This window comes from Xiphophorus hellerii, chromosome 14 (genome assembly GCF_003331165.1).
Source record: "Xiphophorus hellerii strain 12219 chromosome 14, Xiphophorus_hellerii-4.1, whole genome shotgun sequence".
Classification (NCBI taxonomy): Eukaryota; Metazoa; Chordata; class Actinopteri; order Cyprinodontiformes; family Poeciliidae; genus Xiphophorus; species Xiphophorus hellerii.
In genome coordinates, this window is record NC_045685.1 from 4,100,025 (window position 1) to 4,124,447 (window position 24,423).

The window sequence follows — 24,423 nt, forward strand, 5'->3', positions numbered from 1 at the left end:
TATAACCTGATGGATGTGAAGAGGGAACCAAAAGAATCTGTTTTGTATTAAACAACAGTGGACAGGCTGCACAACCACCAAACTCTTTTAAAAGACTTCCTAGCTCAATATTAGGGAGAAACCTGGATGTTTTATTCTGATACTGCCTTGCTCAAATTTCAGAATAAGACACTTCAGATGTTAGGGCGAGCGCATGGCGTCAAAAGATCCATACGAAGCACATGCGCACAACGCTTTTATTGTATTTTCCGCACTATAAGGCGCACCACATTATAAGGCGCACCTTCAATGAATGGCCTATTTTAAAACTTTTTTCATATATAAGGCGCATAGAATACGCTACAGTAGAGGATGGGGTTACGTTATGCATCCATTAGATGGAACTGCTCTAAAGGGAATGTCAACAAAATAGTCAGATAGGTCAGTCAAACTTTATTAATAGATTACAAACCAGCGTTCTGAAAACTCCGTTCATTCCCAAAATGAATAAACAGCTGTTTTATTATTTTCCCGAGGTAAAGTAAGTGACGTGGTATTTTCGTGACACAGTTTATCTTTTAACAACAGCAAGGTATAACATATAGTGGAGGGGAACTTTTCCTCGATTCAATAAACACGTAAAAAACAGTCTGATACTGTTACGGTAAATCAAACGTTAGTGCAATCACAATATATATCCACTTCCACACCATTGATTCGTTCATGTTAAATTCTCTCTCTGCTGCTCTATTCCCGTGTTCTACTGCGTGACTGATCACCTTGAGCTTAAACTCTGCGTCGTAAGCGTGTCTCTTAATAGGAGCCATTTTGGGGTCTTTCCACAAAACCCAGCATGCACCGCGCGCTTCTTCTTCTACGGGGGAAAATGAAGTCGGCGGCTGCTTACCGTAGTTGTGAGACCTGTTGTGGCTCAATATTGGTCCATATATAAGGCGTACCGGATTATAAGGGGCACACAGCTTTTGAGAAAATTGAAGGTTTTTAGGTGCGCCTTATAGTGTGGAAAATACGGTACTTGCCAGCCATTGCTGCGCTGCTAACAAAAAAGGGGGAAAAATGCAGAAAAACCATTGAAGAATAACCCGTATGGTGGTTCTGTGGTGGCGCAGGGGTTAAGCACAACCCACATGAAAAGGCAGTAGTCCTCAATGTGGCCGTCGCCGGTTTGAATCCTGGCCTGGCGATCTTTGCCGCATGTCTTCCCTCTTCTCTCATTACCTACTTTCCTGTCTGAGCACTTTCAAATAAAGGCCACTAGAGCTAAATCACTTTAAAAAAACAAACGAAAACCACTCGTATTCTTAATTTTTCTTGCTCTGTTGGCTACAATATGCTTAGACTGGTTGCCATAGCAACTGCCTCACAACTAGCTCCACTAGTATATCGGGATTAGACCCCAAAAACACGCAAACATTTCCCACACAAAGAACAGAACATTCATCCCATTACGCTATTATGTTATGATTATTTTGATATTATTAATAAGTGACCATCTAACAATTGTGCAGTGGCTAGCCTGTTGGACACAAAACGTGGCTAGGCGCCCAACTACCTCATCGAACTTGCTAGTATCCACTTAGATTGTGGGAAATGAAGGAATGTGTCACGAGAAAGCTAGACAATTGATACGCTTGACTATGAAACCTCAACTGTCTGTGGACAGCGCATGGCTCACAGGGTGCACACATACACCTCGGTAAGTGGGAGCAGTTTCACGTTTCTCCACAGTCCCTCATAACTGATAAATATTTAAAAAATTGGTGAGGAGCGAAGAGTAAATAGCAGATAAAACAGGAAGGGTCTTGTCACCAGTTTGGCAGTGTTTTGGATGTTTAAAACGATACATTGGTGAATTTTTGATATCGACTGATATCTAATGCTTATATTGTCATACCTTTTTCAGTTATATTGCCCTGGATAAATTTAATACTCCTGCGGTCTTAAGAGATGGGGACCTTTGGAGCTTTTTATTATTTCTTATTATTTTTATTTTCATAAGGCAGAGTCCCACTGACCCTATGTGCGCTTTTATGCCTTTGTTTTTTCTGTGTGGTTTTGGGACCTGACGGTCTGATGGGACAACCTCCCCGCTTCCCTCCCACTGTCCGACCGTGACATTTGCCACGCTAAAACCGCGGGAGAGTTATTTTCCAATACTTAGTCATACCAATGCTTATCAGCCTGCAGGTAAAGTCCAATACATTCCCTTTGCCTGACATTATGGAGGAGCTAAGGTACTCACAACCTGCCCTGCTGTCATGAAATAAACCATTGTCCAATGCAATCAATGTGATGAGATAAACAGGCAATCGTAAACAGGACCAGTTAGGCATGCAGAGACAAAGTCCCGCAGGTAACAATAACCCCGTTTGCATATTTAAGTACAGATATTCATCTAAATTATGATGTCACTCACGAGTACAACTGACAGGAAATCTTTGGTGGCCAATCAGCATTCTGGGGATTAACCAATTCATGTTATTAATGTGTCAGCTCTCATGAATGAAACTTCCCCGCTTTTCCGCTCGAGCCTGCAGGGGGACAGAGACGGAGGCGTCTCGGTAATAGCTGGAGGGATCGCGAATCTTGATGCGGAGAACTTCAAGAGGGAGAGACGGGGGACGTCTCTCTCCTCAATTCCCTCGTCTAATTGGGCATTCAAACATTTCTGTGTTTCAGCCGTGACAATCCCCCTGCCGAAACAGAACCCACATCTCCAGCTCCATAAACACCAGAGCGTTACCTCCAGGTCTAAACTTCCTTAGGTGGAAAAAGTCTCCTGACAAATACATGATATGAAAAAAACTGACAGCAGGTTTGAGACTCTCTAACGTTGACACACACACACACCCACGCCTGGAATGCATGCTGTGTGCGCTTTTATCATGTTACACAGCCCCTAAACAAAGCTTTGCATATCAAACCAAAAAATAAAAAATAAAAAATGGCAACAATGAGCCATTTTTCCACAATCTCCTTGCTCTCTTTTAACACCATTTCAGCTTGCATTTCAAGGAAGAAACACACCAATTCTCCAGGCTTTATCTGTGTAATTGCGCAAAGAAAAACGGGGGGGGGGAATGGATTTCTGTTTTCCTTCTCTTTGTTTTGGACAGGCAGAAAAAGAAAATCTTCAAGGCATTCCTCTTTGTCAGCTGAAACACGCTGACGGAACAACGCATAAACTCCCCGAGGATGGCACCGACTGGTCTTTTTCACACACAAAAAAAAATCCTTCACGGCGTATAGTTTTTGCCGTGTTGTGTGACGAAAATAAAAAGTGAGATGATGTAAAAGGAAATATTGACCACCGGCTTGTGGAGAAAGCGTTTTCCCTCTACAGCACGATATATGTTCCAGGAATTTGAATCAATATTCCGGGGGGGGGGGACCGTCATCGCTAACATGAGGGGACTACAATCTGCGGCTCTGGGGCCTCAGACGGCTCCTCTGACCTTCTACAACGGCTCTTAAAGCTTTTGACTAAGAAAAATGAAGCGTTAACACAGATGCTTTCTCTCAGCAGCTGCTCTTATTTACAGTCTTTAAATTTCATGTAAATAGTCTGTTGCTGCTTTCTATGCAGAAATATGCTCATCTTGTTGCACTCTGCTTACTATCTAAATAAGCGTACAATATAATTCTTATATTGTAAATTTCTCTTATTCTTATTTTTCTGTTTTTGTATCTTCACCTCTGTTTAAATACGCACGCTTCCATTTTCCTTTGACGTCCTTCTGGTGAATTTCCCCGCTGTGTGAAAACAGAAGGACGTCTTACAACGTCACGACTTCGATTTCGCCTCGGTTACAAGCGTCTTGACGACCGAGAGTCGGTTGTATTTTAGGAGCTCTGTGTTTGTTTGTTTTTTGCCCGAGCGGCATCATCGGCCAGCGTGAACGTCTCCGGAGAACTTGGCGTGAGTAATTAGCAGCCTCTTCACTGGGGACAGAAAGCTTCACACTCGCATCAGTAACAATATCGAGGCTGAACAGACACTAATAGACTCCATTTGTTTATGCAAATCTTACCACTCAGGGTGTAATATGGCGATCCACAATTAATTAGTGCTGCACTTCCTGTGTTACCTTCAGCCGAGTGTTCTTTAGGACTATTACTGTAGGTACTCGACTCGAGAACATGAGCTCTTCTTTGTTTCCTCAAAGAACCTTTGTGACTCGTCTCATTTCGACACTGAGACTGTCGATGTTGATGAGCAAAGGAAAAACATATATTTGCCACGTGGAAAGTTAAAAATCATCCACTGGTTTTAACTTTGTTTTTCTATCAAGAGAACAGGAAAAGGTTTAGCATATCAATGCCACCGTTGACAGCAGAAACATTTCCTCACCAATGCATCAAATATAATAAAGCTTGTTTTTTAAAAAAAAATTATTATTATTTAGATCAAGCAGATAGAGGAGGGGGTCGTGTTTCGGCTCATTTCTTTTGAAGATCCTCGCTAATGAGAGATAATTCTGTACGACTGTAGAGAGATGACATTGAACATGTTCCTTTTTCCAACAAAGCGGCGCGAACGCAAACACAACATGAAGGAAGCTTTTGTTTGTTTTGCAAACTGGTGTACGCATTTTTAATGACTTCTACACTTCGAGGTAGCAAAGTGGATGTTAGCTCTTTGATCATCTCAGAGCTATTTCCAGTTGGAGATGTGTTGCACTTCAGTCTGCTGAGCTTGGGATTGAAACCAATGCAGACCGGAATTCCTACATCTTTCTATTTCAGTTTGTGTTGCCTTGCAAGAACTGGCATGTAAGAAAAAAAAAAAAAGAAAACGGATTAAAAACTCCACAAGGAATTCCCCATGACTTAAAATCTGACCAAACTTTCTCATAATAAGGCAGGTTGATCTGATCTGTTGGTATGAAGTCCCAACAGTTTCAGTGCTTTAAGAGAGGAGCTACCACTACAGTTTTTGTTCTCTTTGTCTAAAAAAGAAAAAGTTAGCATGATATATATATATATGTCAAATTTGAACTTGATAGACCAAAACCCCAATTTTTTTCCTCTATTATTCTCTTCGTTCAACAGTGGTTTATTTGCAGCAATTCAACCATGAAGGACTGATTTACTCAGTCTGCTTCAAGCAGTTGATGTTGAATCATGTGAAAGCATTCATGCAGCGTTTGATCCGAGGTGCTGTTTTTTTTGTTTGTTTTTTTTTACATTTTTTTTTATTGTTTTAGTTTGTATCGTCTCAACAGAAGTTTTTCCTCTGCAGCAGCTCTGAGGTACCGGTCAGTGTGGACCATGTCGCTCCTGATGGGAACCAGTTTTATCGTAACGTTTCAGTTTTGATAGAGCTGAAGGCATTACATTGATAAAATAGTCTTGTGATTTTTTTTGTTGTTGTAATTTTATGAATTGACTGACCTCTGTGTATTAAAGTAACACTGCAATAAAAGAAATAAGTACTTTTTTTTTTTTTGCCTTGTGATAGTTGAGTGCTTGTTGTGGATACATCTCACCCTACAGCTTATCTCATAGCTAACAGGTTCTGGTTAGGAAAAAAAAAAATCTTCCCCTCAAGTGTAAAATACTAATTTAAACTCCACAGCGGTGTGACATTCACCGACGGAAAAAGCTGTGAGCGTGTTCATTAATATCTGATTCAGTTTCGGCGTTTGCTCTTTGGGAAAACGGGCCTTTTTTTTTTTTCTTAAATGCTTTAATAAACTTCATGTCACTGTTGTTTACTCCTTTCTCCAAATACAAGAGACTAGTAGCTAATTAGACACATGAGTGGAGTGAAGCGAAGGACACGGTGACATTTCTGCTTTCCTACCAAACCTCCTGCGCTCGTCGTGTTCATCATTTGCGCCCAGGAGACTGACTCCAGCGTTTGCCTGAGAGTTGCTACTTGAAATTCCTGGAAGCGCGAAACGGCGGGACCAGCGGTGGAATCGGGACGCTCCGAGAAATGCGACGTCATCCCGGCGGACGGAGGGGGACGGGCATGCGCGGATACGGGTTGAATTACAACGCGCCGGCCGGAATTCAATTTCCTCCGCAACTCTGCTCCACTTTGCACCTGATGTGGGCCCGGGAATGACAGGGAGGGAGGAGGAAATGTAATGAAGATCTGCCAAGGCAGTGCCTGAGACGATTTGCATGATAATAACTAAACAAATCACACGCAGAATAACTGGATTAGCAGTGCGCATCAGATGGTATGAGTGTCTGGAAGCGCGCAGCACTTCCTCTAGCAAAGATTTAGGGAAGGAGAAAGACACTGAGCCGGGCGAGACGTTGAGTTTCTGCTGCGCCCCTCCAAACTCGTCTCAGTCTTAAAAATGACTGGAGCGTTTTTTTTTTCTCCTCTGTGGAAAAAAATAGGAAAAATAGAAACTCGTTTTTGAGGTGAAGGTAAAAAAATGTACATTTTGGCCTATTTCTTTTGAGACAATTCAATCAGCAGATGGAATAGAAGATGCCACCCAGCTGTGTGTGTTAATCCTCATCCGTCCATGTTTTTTGCTTACTTCCGGAAATTTTGCGCGTGCTCAAAATGCTGTTCTATAAACAAACCAGCAAAATAAACAATAAAAAAAAAACTGTCCTTGTCACCGTCTTCTCTCCTATTAGCATTTTCAGCAACATGTCATTGTTTTTTGCTATATATTCTCATCTAATGTATGATAATCATATTTACATTACATTGATAAAATAGTCAGTTTCATCATTTAATGTTTTACATCGCGTGTGTCAAACTCAAGGCCTGTGGGACAAAACCCGGCCCTCCCTAGCTTTATGTGTGGCCCTCTATACTCCAAATTATATCAATAAGTCCCTCCAGTTTTTCACAAGTTCACAAAATTCACACAAAACCAACAAATCGCTAACATTTTTTTTTTTTTTTTACTGACATTTTTTCTCAAAATTGGCCAAAAAACATTGGGTTTAATAAAAAAAAAGTCATATTCAACCTCATACATTTATTGTGAAAATTCCTAACAAATATTTCTAAATTAGCACCGCAAAATCTGTGGTTTTAATTGCAGAAAAACCACAAAAAAACAATCGTAAAATCCTGGATGGACTGATCAGTGTGAAAAGATGTTCAATATTATATTATCTTAAGAAACACCTATTGAATGCTGAAACAGCTATTTATTGATATTTTAACAATTGAATTGGTTTGCATCAATACATTCGGACACAACTGGCCCTTTAAGAACATCCAGACTTTTGATATGTTCCAAAATGAAAATGAGTTTGACATCCCTGCTTTACCTTTTTTTTAATGTTCAGTAAGCATTATCCTTCGGGCGGGAGAAAGCAGACGGCTTTTCCTCCTTCCAGACTTTTTTGTTTCGTTTTTTTTTTTTTTCCTCTAACCCTGCCCTCTTTGGTCTCCTCTCTCGTCCTTCTCGGTGTCAGTGCACTTTCGAAAATGATAGGCTCTGTGGAGTGCTGCAGTAGAGCAGTGTGTTTTAAGATGTTTTTGCCGGTCTCACCTGTCTTTTATTGCAATTTACAATGGGATTACTCAGACCTCTGGTCATTTTTTCTGCCCAACCTCCTCCTTTCTCCCACTTCATCGCCCCTTTCATCATGGACTTCTCGACCAAAAGTAAATACAAGCAGCAGACGGAGTCTAAATGTGACTACGCACTCATGAATGGTAGTTTGCACGTCCAAAATCTTTTCTTTTTTTTTACTACAAATGGATCATAAGCTGCATAAACATTCAAGTTTCCCATATATTTATTAATTTAGCCGTGACTGTCTGATAAATTAACAGTAACATTGAAACTAACTTGACCATCGGTGATGTGACACACTGCTATTTTTCAAATTCGATTTCTTTCTAAAAACTTAATCAGTTGTAGCCTTGCAGATATATTTAACTAACAGGAAAAAATGTGGATATTCTTGTGGATATTCTTTTTATTATTTTTTTATTGCAATTTCAAAAAGGAACTTGAATAATGTTTTTTAAAGGCCATGCAGAGCAGTCAATTTTCTTTTTTCTCAAGTTGAATAAAAGTTACAAATCGGATATGAACACGCTGATCCCAACTGATCTGGATAAATGTGGATGACATTTATAAGCTGTGGCACACAGTCATTTAAGCAGCACACATGAAACATTTCATTACATAAACTATAAATATTCAAACCTGGGGAATGGCTTTGATTCGTCTCGGTTACATTTTTCAAGGTATTTGCTTCAAAATTCCTAATATACTTTTTTATTCACCTTAACTGATGGAAGCTGACTGACGTAAAATATTGTGGTCTCAGCTATTAGAGCTATGTCAAGTGGAAATCCCCATGGTCAGATGACGTACCAAATTATTTAAAAAAAATTTCTTTATGTAACTTTCCACCTTACTTCTGATTAAAAATCTCCTCTGCACACAGAGCAACCATTTACTTGTTAAGAAATACAAAAAGCCTGTTTGTTGTCAGCGATGTAAGATATTAACCGTTAATCTTACGGAGGGAGGCGCCATCCATCCAGCTGTTTTGTTTGAGCTCATCACATTCTTAATAATAGCTTTCTGTGAAATGTATTGTACACCTCGCTTTACCGAGACTCTCCTGGAACTCATGGATGAGTAGCTAAATTACTTTAACTTTTTTATACTCTCATGAAATTGAAAATAAGCCATGAAAGCAACATCTGGATGTGCAGTGGACGCCCGGTATATGTGGAGGCGAGGGACCACAGCCACCTGCGAAAAGCTGCAAATCCTTCAGACTTGTTTTTAAAAAATTTTTTTGTAATTGCCTATTTCAAAGACTCAAACACCAAATATACCTTTAAAGGTATTAATATACACAGTGGAATCTGGCTTAGCGGTAGCGCAGAAGCTAATATCTACAGTCTTCCTTATCTCTGCTGTTGGGGGTACAGCCAATCAATAGCAAGTAAAATAAATGGTGCTCCTTGATTGGCTGCTTTGTAAATGCCAGCACATCAGATGTCGAGTTGCATTACATCTATGTATTTCAGCTTCCCAAACTGCATTTTGTTGTGAATATTTTAGATAAAACAATAGTGAATTGGTAACTTTGTAAATATTGAACAGGACTTCTTTGGTATTCTTTAAAATGAAAACTGAAATATGAAAACAAATTATATATATATATATATACATATATATATATATATATATATATGTGTGTGTGTGAGTGGGGGGGGGTGTATATATATATACAACCAGTAAAAAATGAAATGAAATCTCAAATTGACCCAACCCCTGTATGTCATGGTGAAGGCATGTAGCCTTTCCAATAAGTGCAGCTATGTCTCTTTACAGTCTCTCCACATATTCTTCTATCGTCTCGTTCTTTTTCCCTTTTTTGTGTCTCCCATCACCACCTATACAGTCTTCTCTATTGTAGCTGACAGGTAGCTGCCCAGTCCCAGAATGCACTCTGATATGACATGTGGTGTGACTCCCTTTATATCCAAGACACAATTCCACAATTGAAAGATTTCCTATATGGGGTTCAGAACATAACGTTGGTGATGTGTTGTTGTACAAAGCTGATCCACACTCAAGCACTGTGAAACTTCTGTACCTGCTAGCTAAGTACAGTGAAAATATTGTTGTACGAATATAGTTTTTAAGAAAACAAACTAGCACATGTCTGTATTACTGTCTTTTCTACATATAGCAGCAACACATAAGTCACACTAGCCAAAAAAAAAAAAAAGCCAAAAGTGTACAGTGGCCTATCTCAGTCTTCCAGTCCTACACACTAGTTTGCAGAGAAACAATTGTCCAGGGGACATTTATGCTTTGTTCAAATTCATAAAAGTCCATATTCAAGTTGGTTGCACTTCACTTAGCTTTCCAATATCTATTCTGAGAGTTGTGGAAAGCTTCATTTTTCTCATGACTGCTTACGTTAAGTATTCAATTTATTGTCACCATTACTATACAAACAATTTCTAACAATAAAACTGAGGTAAAAAAAAAAAAAAAAAAAGACGCAACAAAGAACTTTCTGGATCCTGTTGACACAATAACAATAACAGATGGAGAAAAACGAGACTGCAGGGAGACTAAGACAGATATCAGGAATGTGGAGAGTGAAAGGTGGTGACAGAGCGAATTGGGAGAGACAGTAGAGACGATTCTGGCAAAGACAAAAGATTCTGAATGCAGAGTGACATCTCAGAGGGGGGAAAGAAGCGTGAAAAGTATGTAATGAAGCCTGTCTGTGTCACTGTACAATCTTTCAACAAGCACCGGCTCATAACTCTGAATTTATCAAGAGCTCACAGAGCAGTGAAGGACTGTCAGGGAGGCCAACAAACTCTTTTAGGATGAACACTTTCATATACTTCATCCCCATAAAATTACATATACACTCACTAGCCACATCATTAAGCACACCTTTGGCATATTTGAGACTTCAGATTTCTGAAGGTTAAAGCGTCTTAAAGTGTCAGATTCTGTTAGTGATGGAAGTTTTGAGCCGGACCCTTCATGGGTAACGTTTGCTTGTTCAGCAAATTACACAGGCCAACTGGTCAACAGCCAAAAAAAATTGTCTGCGGGCTTTCAACTGTTTTAGGGTCATGTTGATGTGCTGAATCCTAAAATCCCATTGGTTTTGCTCAATCAGGTCAACTCTCTGAACTATGGAGCAACATGAGCATCAAAATGCAGGACTTGTTCTCACATCTGGAGAATCTGATCAATGAGTGATGAGCAGGAGGAGAGATTCCACCAGGACAGGAAAGAGACGGAGACGTAATGTTCAATTCACATGTACTTACCCTTATCAGTGTTCATCATTCAATTTACAGAAATCCAAGGTTGTTACATGTAATTAGCGCAATCTGTTAAAAAAATAAATAAAAATTTCTCATAAAACCTTTTTTGGATAAGAAATATTAACGGAAATGAACTGATGATGTCACAAAAATGTCATTGATCTACTCAGAAGATTGGATTTGTTTAAATGGAATTGGAATAAAAACCTGACCTGATTGGGAAAAATTGATGTCATTTTAAGACTCAGAGAATCAAAATAGTCCTAATTCAGTTGAAAAAACATAGACAACTTCATATGTATATATTTTGTAGCCCAGTGGAATTGAGCAACTTTGTCGCTACGTTTAATAACTTCTCAGATAATAAAATCGATATCAGCCAACAACGCAATCGGCAAGTCAGACTTTTTAAAAATCAGTCCTGACCAGAAAGCCGCAGTGCACGCCGAGTCACAATGTCATCCCTGGGAGGCATGTGCAACTAGGATAAGTTTGAATTTATTGCAGCAATAATAAGAAGTGACAGCCATGTTTACCTCACTTCTTCAGTTTCCTGCAAATAATCAGAGGAAGAGCTATTTTTAAAGTCTGAAGAAACCACTTCAGAGCTGCATTCTGCCACCTGTAGTCACGGAGGAGTTCAGCTCCAGCAAGAAGACAACCTGTTGTCAAAATTGCGCGCCATCAAGTAATTATAGCTTCAGTTGCCTTCCGCCTTTTCATATCATTTGTTCTCAGACCTTCCAAACACAGAGACTATGCACGCAACATGATTAGACAACTTATAATTTAGCATCGGCAATTACTGCACAAGCAGGCTCAACATTTATTCCTCAGACCAGTCGTCCTGTTGTGATGACTGTGGATAAGGGAGCGCCTCTGTAATTAGCAATCAGATTTCTTGCGTATTCCGGCTCGCTGCCATTGTCCCGGCCCTCCTCGTAACACACACCCCACCGCCCGACCGTCGTTCGCCGCCGCACGCGTTTCTGTTTTTGTGGTTGCTTCTGCTTTTTTTTTTATCCGTAATGATTCAATCTTCACCAATTAGAGCCAGCGTGACGGTGAGGCAAACACGAGGCGCAAAAGGAAGAGAGAGAGAGAGGGAGAAATCGAGAGTGAGGCAGAGGTTCTTAATAGAGCATTTAATGAAAGTTAATGGTGGGCTCTGTGTTCACCAGAGAGTCGTCTAGAGGGAGTCTGTGGATCAAGCCCAAAGATCGCACATTGCACATTCATGGCCTTTTTCTTTTCATTATCGGACCTCTCCTAATGATGAATGTAAATAATGCATATCAGAGTATTGGTGGATGTGGGTGACGACTGTGAAACCATTGCTCCACTCGGGAGCCAATTATAGCCGAGGATGAAATACACACAGGTTTCGTTTTGTGCTTCTGAGGTGTTCTCACCAAAGGAAATGAACCACCTAACACTGGTGTTGGACTTTAACACTTTGTCATAAAAGCAAAGTTGTCTGTTATAAAAAATATATATATATATATATATGTACAAAACTCTTTTCTTTACTTTCACAGCAGTTATATTTACCGCTCTTTTGAAAAGCTTGATTTCTCCAACTGTAAGGGTGACTTTTAGTTTTTCCCTGCTTAATAGTTGTTTGCGTAGAACATAATAAACTATGTTTAGGTACTTCCCTAAGTAGCCACTAAGCTGATTTTTTTTTTTTTTTGTTCAACACAGATTGAAAAAAAATGAAAGAAAAGGTAAAGTACTTAACATAATAATAACCCAACAATTAGTTTGAAATAGAAGTGCAGAACTTTTGAGTATTTCTTAGTTTCAACAATAAAGTGGCTTTAGTTTTAATAGGGGTTTTTTTTTTTTGACCACTCAGACTAATCAAAGTGTGCTCAAGGTGTGAACATGATTTAACGATTAAGATTATGCCTTAAAGGATTAATGAAAGCATCAAGAGAGAGCTCTTCATTCCTCTTTAAAACCCGTTGAAAGCCTTCTCTTCCTTACATAAATGTCAGCCTGGTGGGTTCTTTCAAACAGTAGACTCGGTGTCTCTCTCGGGCCCCATAGTCAAACACACCCATTCCTCCGCTCGGAGTGAGGGGTCATTACGGTGATCATGGAGGTGGAAGTGGTGTTCTGTGATGCCTGTGTGGCTATAATTCGTCCAATCCCAGGTATCTCTTGGAGCTCTTCAGCAGTACCACAGACATCACTGCTGGGACTGCAGAGCCAGCGTAGGATGCAGCGTCTGGCACGGAGTAAACCTTTTTCAATTTAATGTTCTTACTTTGAAGCAGCTATTTATGCTAATAAACCTTGTGGTAAGATAACTTGAGTCATACAACTCATTATGTTATTCCTCACCCAATAAATGACTTTTGTCTAAACTAATTTTATGTATATTAGATTATTCATTCTAATGTAGCCAAGAACATTCTGACAATGCATAGAACAGACGTTCTGAGAATTTCCCATGCTAAATATGATTTTATCACGTTTTGTGAAAACCAGTTAAATATGTCAGAATACACACTTTTTTATATAGAATTTTATTGCAGAAATGTATAATTTCAACATTATAACCTTGAGGAGAAATATCACAAATTAAAGTATCATTAACTGAGCTTCTGATCCATAGGCCTGATCACATTGGACTGTTTTTGTCTAAAAGGGGACATTGTTTTTATTTTATCTTTACCAGAAATGGAGTTTTAGAGGACCCACTTATCTTTTGTTGTTCCCTGTTCTTGTTTTCTTATTGTGGAGGTTTGAACCGCATGTTCCATACTCCCTGTTTACCGCCACCTACAGGTTTGGAGGAGTAAAAATCAGCATTTTGGGGAAGTTCTTTGTGTGTCCGTGTGGACGAAAACATTTCTGGAAACGGTCCCGTGTTGACGCAGGTGTTTTTGAAACCAGCTATCTGTTTTAGGAAAAAAACTAGCTTTTCAGTCAGTATCAGCCAAGTTTATTTTCAATCTCAATGCTGTTAACCAAGTTTAACTCAGTTGACATTACACACAGAATTAGCATTAGCCTAAATTCCAGTTCATTTTGATACAGTCCAATCATATAGTCTACATGTTCGGAATCTAATCACATACAGTCTAGACCAATACTAATTGTAATACGGCACATTTAAAGTCAATTGGTCATTTAGTAAAGTGTAACCTAAGAAAGAACAGCCAATGTGAGTCATCGGTTTAACAGCCATCCTTTGCTATGATGGTGTGAGCTTTTTTCTTTCACACTGGATATTTCTCCAATTTGCTCACTTTAAGATTTTCTTATATTGGTTATCACACACCACCGACTCACTGCTTCCACCAACAGGTGGGTAAGGGGAGTGATACTCTACACCAGACAGTCTCACTCCTGCTCATTAGAATAAGTTCAGAACCACTGGCAGGTTTATTATCCCGCCCATAATATTAAATGAGAATATTCAGTTCCGAATCCAACACAATGCCCAGTTAGTTCAATGAATGTTTGAATTAATTCCAATTATTTCACCATTAGTGACCCTTACTTTACAGCCCTTCTACTACCTCTTATCTTCTGTCATTAAACCGACAGCCAATGGAGTCTAAAACATGTTGACTTCGGGGGAAAAAAATGCACCATTAGCTTTATTTTTATTTATTTATTTATTTTTTGATTAACTTCATTTTGATAATTTCATGTTTGCTAAATGGCTTTCACGGCTGTGATTTCAGGACATCACTCAGGCGGACGGTTAATGAATTTATTGTATTGATCATAATGTCCGGGAGCCCTGGCTGGAAAATATGAAGTGTCAAGTGCTCATTAATTCTGGAGAGAAGTTGGCAAACGTCGTTGACTCGTTCCATTACCCAAAGTCCACATATAATTGACCTTGCGGCTCTGTCCTGCGCTGTGAAATTTCCCCCCGTTTTTAGCTGACGGAAAATATTTCCGATTTTCTGATGATCTTATCTGTGCAGCAGCATCTTGTCCCAACGTGGAGGAGTTTTTGCTGGGTCTCCGTTTTTGTGCCTGCTCAAAGATAAAGTATAGGTTTTGATGATCCGAAAACCTGGAAGCATTTCAAACCGTGTTTATTCATATATCCTGACATCAAAGGATTATTTTTTTTCTTCTTCTTCTTGTGCTTGCCATAATTTCACTCGCCGTTTTCAGCGACTTGACGGAATGGAGGAGCCGCAACGAAGAGACAGGGGAGAAAAATAATTAGGTTTAAAACTAGATGAGTTTTTCTCTCTCCCCCTCTTTTATGCTGTAATACAAAGAGACAGTAATTGTACTTGAACACCAAGATTTCCCAAACCTCAGCTTTTTTATCATCTTGCTTTAGGATTCGCAATTTTCTGCTCTGTTCATAAGTAAGTGCACTGGGCACATCCTGCGCCTCTCCTCCAAAGAGTACAGTAGATAAAAATTCTCCAGACATCAAATCCCATTTCCAGTGTGCCGGGGTTGACGCTGGCAAAGCTATTCGTGTCAACTGTAAGCTGCTGCTTTGAATCATGTAATCATCCAAACATGCTTCTGCTGCCTCGGTAATGACAGCCACTCTGTCAGGGACGTCTCTAAGGAGCATACCTACTGACAGACACATTTGCTTGGCTCGGAGATGTCAATTTTCCTGTGTGGCGGTGAGGGTAATATTTTGACAGGCGTGTGTGTGTGTGTGTGTGTGGTAGCGCGCACCTTCAGAGGATGCACTCTTAAGACGCATGCTGTGATTCGCGGGATCCCCGTTTGTTCTTTAGTGGCTTGAAGTTTTGCTCATCTCTCCTTTAGCAGCAGTTGCTAATGAAACATTTTGCAGCAAAGAAATTAAGCAGCATGTAGAGCACTTTGAATTTGTTCGCCGCAAAAGTGACGTGCGATTACTGTATTTAATTTTTTTGTTTGTTTTTTACCCGGCAGATGAGCACACACTACTGCATAGCTTTAAAATTAATAGCTTAATATGCAGTTTCATATGGAGTATAGCTGAAAAGAAATTATGCCTGGTGGTTCTTAAACTTTATTTTTGTTTGCGTAATTTGCTGGAGAAGGTCTGGAGCAACTAGAGCGGATAAATCACTTTTAAAATTTGCTTACAGCCAACAAGGAAAAGAAATTACTCTTTATGACAACACACACTTGATCTTTTGAAAACTACAAGCTGCTGTATTTTTCACAACAAACTGCAATGATCTCTTTGTTTTTATACACTTTCAACGTTCGCAAGTTAATCATTTCTTTACCTGTACACAAGAATAAACAAGATGGCGTACGTCTGCTGCAACAAGAGGGCGTTACATTAAAAAAACAGGGTTAAAGGTCGAAGGTAACTGCAGAGAGCAGAATATATAGAAACCTGCGAGAGCTCCACTGACTGCTTAAAGCGAGGGCCCTGTAAGAAAATCTAAAAGTTTAGATTTTCTTTTTCAAATTGTGGGGGTTTTTTTCAATAGTTTTTTTAAGTTTATTTTTAGAATTACATTTTCCAAAATAAACATATTTTTTAACATAAGTACCCAACTATGGGAGTGGTGTTTAAAATTCATTGTAGAAATGACCCAAATAGTGTTGAATCAATATGTTTTTGTTTATAACACGCCACCTGTCACATATCCATGCTTTATATATATATATATATATAAGTACTTTCTGTGAAATAAAAAATTTTCAGACATGAATGTTTCTAAACTTAGATGGGCTGCAGTAACTTGCTGTTACTGTCCTCTGCCTTATGCTGTTTAAAGTACCGTTTCCATTTGTTTTGCCAATGACTCTCAGCCTCAGCTGGGTTTGAGAAAACGGCCACAATATTCACACCAGATCATGTATTCATGCCAAAAAGTCTTAGATTAGTGCTCATTTTTGGGTGTTTACTGTCGTTATACCAGGAGATGTTTGTTGAGATGAGAAAGGTCCGTTTTACTAATGATTCCATGAAACCTGTGTTTGAGATGAAAGTTACCTCATCTGCTGATTTCTTCTACAAGATACTAACCTGAAGAAGAGTAAAAAAACATAATCAGGAGGTAATTCTCAACAAGTTTATCAGTTGACTGTTTATTTCTGCTTAGACGACTGAGAGGTCTGACTTGACTGAACTAGTTGGAGTTTGAAAAATATGCAACATATTGTTAATTTTCAGAAAAATGCAACACAGAGGTTTGTTACCTTTTAATGCCTCCATTGCTTAGATTTGAAAAACAAAACAGGTGAGTTCATGCTAGTGTTAATAAGGTATAAGGCGAAACTACAGCCATTAAATTCAAAGCAACAATTCAACAAGAATGTCTGTTTGTTAAAGATTAGCCTCGGATTTCTAGTAAAACCAGAAGTTTCCTATGTATCATTTTTGTTTGTTTCCATCTCTGACAGCCTTCTTCATGTGTGTGTTTTGCAGGAGAGCTGTACATCGGTGGCGTGACGAAGAGCATGTACAGCAATCTGCCCAAACTGATCGCATCCCGGGACGGGTACCAGGGCTGCCTGGCCTCTGTGGACCTGAACGGGAGACTCCCTGACCTGATCGCGGATGCCCTCCACAAGGTGGGGCAGGTGGAACGAGGCTGCGACGGTACGAGAAGCTTCTCTTTGTCACTTTCATTCATCATCCATTCACCCGCCCCGTAGTCTATGCCCACTTATCCTGTCAGGGGTCGCAGAGCAGCTGGCGCCCTTCTCCAGGGTGCATCACAGGACCGGTCACCCTCCATAAAAAGGTCTAAGTCATAATAAATAACTTAGGGCTACTGGATTTTTTTTTTTTCTGTTTTTTTAAGGAAAGACCATTCGATAATTATCTCCCCCGTGAGTTACCAGGGGAGGAAAAATCAACTGCCCTTGATTTGAAGTATTATTATCCAAGCGGAGTCACAGTGATTCCTTCTACCTAGATGACAGAAAACCGCCGTTTCAAATCTCGTGTGTGACGTTTGACGAAGTCAAAGACGGCAACGGCTGTTTCGTAACCAGCTTCGAGTGCTTGGGCCAGCCTTTAGTCTCCTTTCTTTGTGTATTGTCCTAGTTATTTCGTAAATCCTGCAGGAGGCGGGCGTTTTTCCCTCTCTCCGCTATCGACAGTGTGGTTAGTCTCACTAACACCCCACTTTTGTAGCTTTGTGGCTTTCCTTTCGTCTCGCCTTAGCACCGTTTCTACCTCCGCCATGCTTGGGTTGCTGCATGTCTCGGGCTAAATGGCTCTGATGTCAGTTAATCCTGGGTATAACAGTAGTTTTTGGCAGTAGCAGTCCCCCCTCTTTTCACACAAACCGCAGCCTGAGCCACAGTCCACCATGTCTCAGTAGCCTACTGAGCACAGGAGAACCCAGGCTTAATTTCCCTGTGGGGAACACTGGCTGAAACCGCACCAACTAAAGCTTTTCATGTGTTCTGGGGGTTTTTTCCCCCCCCAACACTTCCTCCTAAATGATGCCATTTCTGCCAGCTAGCCTTATTACCTACCCACACTTACAACCCACAATTACTTTGCTCCAAACACAGTTTAAAATTGCATTAAGTTATCTCACCCGTTCCTGCAGGCTCACACAATGGTTGTTAATGATCCGACTTCCAGGAAACTGAGCTCTAATACCTGAGCAGATTTTTGGAGGTTTTGATTTTTTTTTTTTCTTTTTTTCTGACAAATAAACCCGGGATTGTTAGAAATTCAATTATCCCCCTGTCGATGTTACATAAATATATAAGAAAATATATAATTTTACATCAGTTGCAGGAATGATTTCACTGCCCTTAAGAGTATTCTTACTTACAGTTCCTCCTCAGTTGTCAAAGATGATTCTGATTTGTTTATGGAAAAGGTCTTACTGAAGGAGCTTTTGCTCCACCTTTTACTACCATGAAAAACGGCCCATCTGAACTTAGATCCGAAAGCGCTGGGAACTTGAATGGGAAGCTCGAGTATTTGGTGCCTAAAGCAGACGTAAAATCAAATTTCGAGATTTAATAAGATGTTTCATTTCGAGGTTTTTTTATTCCGAGGCATAAACCAATTTCCAACTGGATGCACAGTTTGTACATAGGCAGATGTTTCATTTATAAGCAAGCTGTTCGTGCAGCGCAGAGCCGACTGCAGAAAGGGAATGAAGATGTGTTTACTTGGGTTTTATAGTCATATTAAGCGTGTTCCCCCCTTAATACAGCAGGATTTTCCTCAAACGTTTGGAGCAAACAGCAGATGGGAGTTCACACTCCAACAAACCCAAATCAACGAGATTTTAGGTGAAACTAAAATTTGTTTTCTAAATTAAAGAGGAAGGATGAAGTAATTGCATCCTGATCTATTTGCTCTTAAGAATGCCAATTAATTATTAAGCAAAAAAGTAGTACTGTAGTTGTTTCCTAACCAAAATAATAATAATAATCTGATTGGTTACTTGTGTGTTTGGTTTTTGTAGAATTAAAGGGGCTGGGGTCGTTTTTTTTTCTTTTTTTTTTTACTAGGCCATTTGTAAATGGCACAGTGCAGAGGCTGTTTATCTGTGCACAAACAAATTAGTCTGGAAGTGAATCACAGTTCTTTGAAAATCTCTGTTTAATTGAGGCTGTAATGAGAAGCCCCACTGAAATCAACACAACAGCCACCGCTCACTTGTTTCAAAAATAGTCATCCCACCTAAGAATTCATGTGCAGCCTAATCAAATATCTATTCTTCAGCACTTTCACCAACAATCTCCAACAATCAGCTTTTTTTTTTTTTTTTGGAGTTGCACAAATGGTGATCTTGTTTCCCTTTGGTTTCCGTCTTATTAAGCAATAAATAGCTAACGCTGAGGAGTAATGATAAGTAACAGCATCCTGGGTCGGTAGGCAGCACGAAGCAGGGGAACGTTATATTTTGCTTCTTGACTTCTAAACAAGCCTCCGGTCAATAGGTGGCAGCAGTGTTCATAGTAATCAATGAGCTGCCTGTTCAAGCCCTTAGCAGAACTAGCCAAAACAGAACTACGTATTTCTGTCTAGAGAGCTGACGTACGCAGCTGATGGAGGAGGATACAAACATGGAGACATTTGTGACAGTGAATAGAAAAACGCCAGCGGAGGTTAGTAAAGCTAGCAAGCTAATATAATATTTTTTAAATACAAGAATAAAGTCATATTATGATAATAGTTATGCTACTGAATGAAGACGCAATATTTCCGAAAGAAAGTTGTAAAATATAGTTATAAGAAAAAAGTTATAATGAAAGAAAAAGCCAGCAAAGCGAGTCCGTGGTACCCTAAAATGTTACGCACTTTTGACAAACTGAAATATAAGCTATATCGTTGCAAATTGTGTGGGAAAAAATTTAAAGACTATATAGCTTTTGAAAAAAAAAAGACGAAGAAGCTGACAAGTAATGTTTACGGTTTTAAAATGTTTCACTATGCTAAACCTAAAAATGAACTGCCTACAAACGCGTGTCATGTAGCATTACGCCAACATATTCCAACTTCCCAAGCTACGTTTTATTTTTTAATATTCAATATTTAACAGCGAATGCTGAACAGCAATTAGACGGCGGTCTACTGTACAGAGGCCAACGCCTCAGGAATCTGTCACTTTATGTCCGCAAGGATTTTAGATGTAACTACAATTTGGTTTCTTGATTAAACAAAATGTAGTCAATCTGATGTCAGATTAGACTGATGCTATGTTTTTGTGCTGGTTTTCTGTATTTGTAATACACCAGGGTCAACCTGAACATATTAAATTATCATCAAACATCATTCAATACATCAAACTTTTATACCCTATAGATTTCTTGCAGAGTGATAAGTTTGAAGTGTTTAATTTTTGATGATGGCTAGTAGGTACTGAAAAACAGTTACTTTCTAACAAAAATACCTTTGTATTACAAAGTACAATTAGATAAAGGATTTTTTAAATGTATATAAATAGCTGATATATGTTGTCTGTTGATAGAAAATCAACAGATAACATGGCTCCCCAAATTATGTGTAGAAACTTCACCCAGAACCTTAAGTAACTTCAATTCTGGGTCTCTTCACACTTTCTCCAGAGGCTGAGACTTTAATCAAATGAAATGTAAAATGTACTCTGATCTAAATCAAGTACCAGCCACTGATAAACAGTGCAGTTCTTCTTCTTCCTCAGCCAAAGTTACGTGAAATGCCCATTGCTATTTTGTTTTATCTCCATTGTACACAAGCTTGCATTTGTTATGCATGGCAGATTTTAATTTGATCCTCCTGGCTAATTTCCGTCTCTCAGGACCCAGCACCACCTGTACGGAGGAGTCCTGCTACCATCAGGGGGTCTGTCTCCAGCAGTGGGAGGGCTTCACCTGCGACTGCACAATGACGTCCTACGGAGGCTCATTTTGCAGCGACCGTAAGTCGTAAATCTTTTGATGCCCGTAGCTCGGATGTGAATGGGCTTGAATGGATGGCGAAAAGTCGTTAAAGCGTTTTAAAAATTTTTTGTAATTTTTTTAAATTTAAAATAGCGGGATGTGTTCGCAGTGTTCCTTGGATTCTGCAGAACAGCAAAGCTGTGAAAAGGAAGGAAGGTTTTACTTGTTTAGGCCCGGAGTCCCACGTCGCGTAATCACCTGCTGGGAGCCTTGCACCTATAGGCTGCGAAAACAGCAAACCACGCAACACGGTTATTGCAAATGTGACGCTTATTCCAATGTTCCTAATTGCTTCCATGCAAGCCTGACACTTTGCAGCCGGTACGTCGCAGCAGATAATGCTTTTAGTGAAGCCTCAGCGCTGAGCACGCGGCCCACAAGTTAGTTCCATTAGGGCAGACCTTTCATTTTCCTCTCAGTATTCACTGAACATTTAAAATTACATGGTAAATAAAAATGAATAAGCCGACCCCTTGTCAGGGAGCTGCTTCAGATATTAATTAGAAAACACTACTTTAGCCTGAAGGAAGCTGACTGAGAGGTTTATCCACCACCCTGCTTCTCATTACGCAACGTGAATTTGGTATTAGCTCAGTGGACCAGCTCGTGTTGAGGTGCTGCTGTTGGTAACGAGCGGGCCTCGTTCTCCACTTGTAAGCGAAGATGCTCATTTTGAACTGTAAAGCCAATGTTGATAACGAAGCCTTGTGTATGGTAACTTGGAGCTTCTGCTACGCTGCGCAGTCCGCCCTGACCGGCTGATATTCATGTTTGTATAAGTAGAGGTGATTGGATAATTAACATTTCTTCAGTTTTATTTGTGACAGTGTTGGTGTGACTGCTGTGAGTTGTGATTAATGCCAAAGTCTGATTAGAGAAATGATAAAGGAGTCCAAAGAATGAAGGGAAAGATAGAAGGTTAATTTCTTCTTGTAGGGGAGAAAGCACCTTTTGCATTTTTTTTTTTTTTTTTTAGAAGACGCATCCGAACGTGGGCAGAATTGTGGTTTATACGGGAAAGTTTCCTGAAGTTGGGGTGTGTGTGTGTGTGTTTTGAGAGTATGTAGACAGAGGGAACTTTCACCAGCAGCTTGATTTAACATATTCTGTAAATAAAATCAGGCGTTAAAGTAGCACAACTATCAAACTGTGGCGCAGGAATGGTTAAACATAGAGTTCTGTTCTAAATATAGAACAGACAATCAGCGATGACATATTTGTGTCATTTTATCTTCATCATATTTGTACTTTTCAAAAGAAACTAGCTGCTGGTTATAGTTCACTCACAATTTGTGTTTCTACAACGGCCTTATTATGACCGGTTGCCACACTGCAGTACAAAACAACTGAGAGGAAATGTATCATATTTTCTCTTGCTTATAACAAATGTATTTTTTGAATTAAAAATCTGAAATGTTTAAGGTCTCTGTCAGTGGTGGGTGCTGCTAAAACAAAGTTAACGGCACTAATCACTAATGCACTAATCCTAAAGCATTAATCGTAAAGATTTGTTCTGCTAAAGCTAAAGTGCTATACCAACATGGCATTTTAGCAGAAGCTAATGCTAAAGTGCTGAACTCAACCATTATGATCTTCACAGTCTTCATCCACTTCATAATAACAAGACAAACATTAAACTACTTGAAGAATTCAGTTTATGCAATTGAAAGTTTTCGAAACAGCCAAGTAAATTGGCACTTTAGAATTTATGTAGAAAGTTTAATTTTGGGGCTAGCTAGGTGCGCTAGCTATTTATTTAGCGTTTACTTAGTAAGGTCTAAACAAAATATTAGCTCCATTATTAGCAGATGAGCGAATTAGTGGAAGTGTGCCCACCACTGTTCTGTACCGTTTTTCTTCTTATCTGCAAAAAAAACATTAACCTAGCTACGAAAAAGCTCAAGTACTTTGAACACATTAATGAGGTGTTTCATGTTGTTCTTATTGTCCAGAGTACAGCAGTGTGGCTGCCTGTTTTTAAATCTGCATGTCTTGCTTTTGCTGCTGCTGGTTTCTTTTGTCGCCCGTCTTTTTCCTCCCTCATAACAGCAGCACATCTTCCGAACACCCGTCAACTTTTTTTGCCGTCTTGAAGCAGAAAAAAACCTTGAGATCTGGACATAAACTGAAGTTTGGCTCCTTCCTGCCAACAACTTCCATCTCTTTACTCTTGCCTTCTTTTCGATATATTACTTCGTCTTTTTGGGATGTTTCTTCGGATTTGTGGTTCTCAGAATATGGTGATGTACGATGAAAATTTCTTGAATCAGCTCCCAAAACTAAGGTAGGACCTTTTGCAGTACATCACGTTCAACTTTCAAGCTCTTTCACAAATCGTCCACATGGATTCTTTTGACACAATGCCAATGGCAAAGACGCCTTGCACTTTTCACTGAAACCCCCCCCCCCCCCCCAAAAAAGTACCCATAATTGATCAATACAAAGTATTTTCTAGCCTTTATTGTTCGGTTTTGAATGTTTCTTTGTAGAATCATACTGCGCAAGAAATGGAGGTAATGTTAGTGCAATAAAACACAAAAAGGTGGCCTCCTTGTTCAGTAACTTTTCGCAATCTAAAAGGTACAAAAATTGCACACTCGCTTACCTTTCATGTGATAGGTTCTGCACTTGACTCAAAGAAGGAGAAGAAAAATAAAACGTAATTACTTTAATGGTGCCTTCAGACAGAGCCAAGAAATGAAAGTGATTGGCGTTTCTTTTGATTCCCACTGCGTAATAAGTAACAAGTAGAATGTAATAGAGTAATTATTTCTCAAGCTGTTGTTGTGTGAATGACCTTTTCAGGTGACAATTACAGAAAAGTGTAAGGCAGCCCTACTGGGTGTATTTGTTCCTGGTGTGTGGATTCAAAACAGCAAAAAGTTTTACCAAAAAACAAAAAAAAAACCCAAAAAACAAAACAAGGAGCATCTTATTAAAATGGCTGCTGAAAACATTGTCATTTGCTACCAGCTTTATGCAGTTGCATTCACAGATTAATAGTTTTTATGCTGTAAACATTATTCAGTGCAGGAAGGCTTTTGTGCTCTTTCCTTCATTTGAGCCCTGAATCATTTGTTTCACTTGGGGTGGAAGGCTTGTCAAAATTATTGACGCTGCAGTTATTATTTATGAACGCAGATTCGCAGTTCAGCAGAGTAGATGATTCAAACAGAGATAAAAGATTCCATCTTCTAGTATTTTTTCCCCTCCTTTGCTAAATGGGGTTGCCTGTTGTTTTTAAACATATCAACAGTGCCTTGTAAAAGTACATTTTCACATTTTACCACTTTGTAAACAAACCTCGGTGTGTT

At 39.4% G+C, this 24,423-nt stretch overlaps 1 protein-coding gene across 7 annotated transcripts in view; it reads left to right on the top strand.

The window, feature by feature from the left end:
- Window positions 1–24,423, top strand: part of nrxn2b (neurexin 2b) — an 813,260-nt gene that overhangs the window by 416,899 nt on the left and 371,938 nt on the right. For all 7 annotated transcript variants that reach the window (XM_032584259.1, XM_032584258.1, XM_032584254.1 and 4 more), the window contains 2 exons: window positions 17,136–17,309; window positions 20,968–21,087. In XM_032584259.1, coding sequence (XP_032440150.1) covers window positions 17,136–17,309; window positions 20,968–21,087 — 294 coding nt within the window. The remainder of the gene's footprint in view (window positions 1–17,135; window positions 17,310–20,967; window positions 21,088–24,423) is intronic.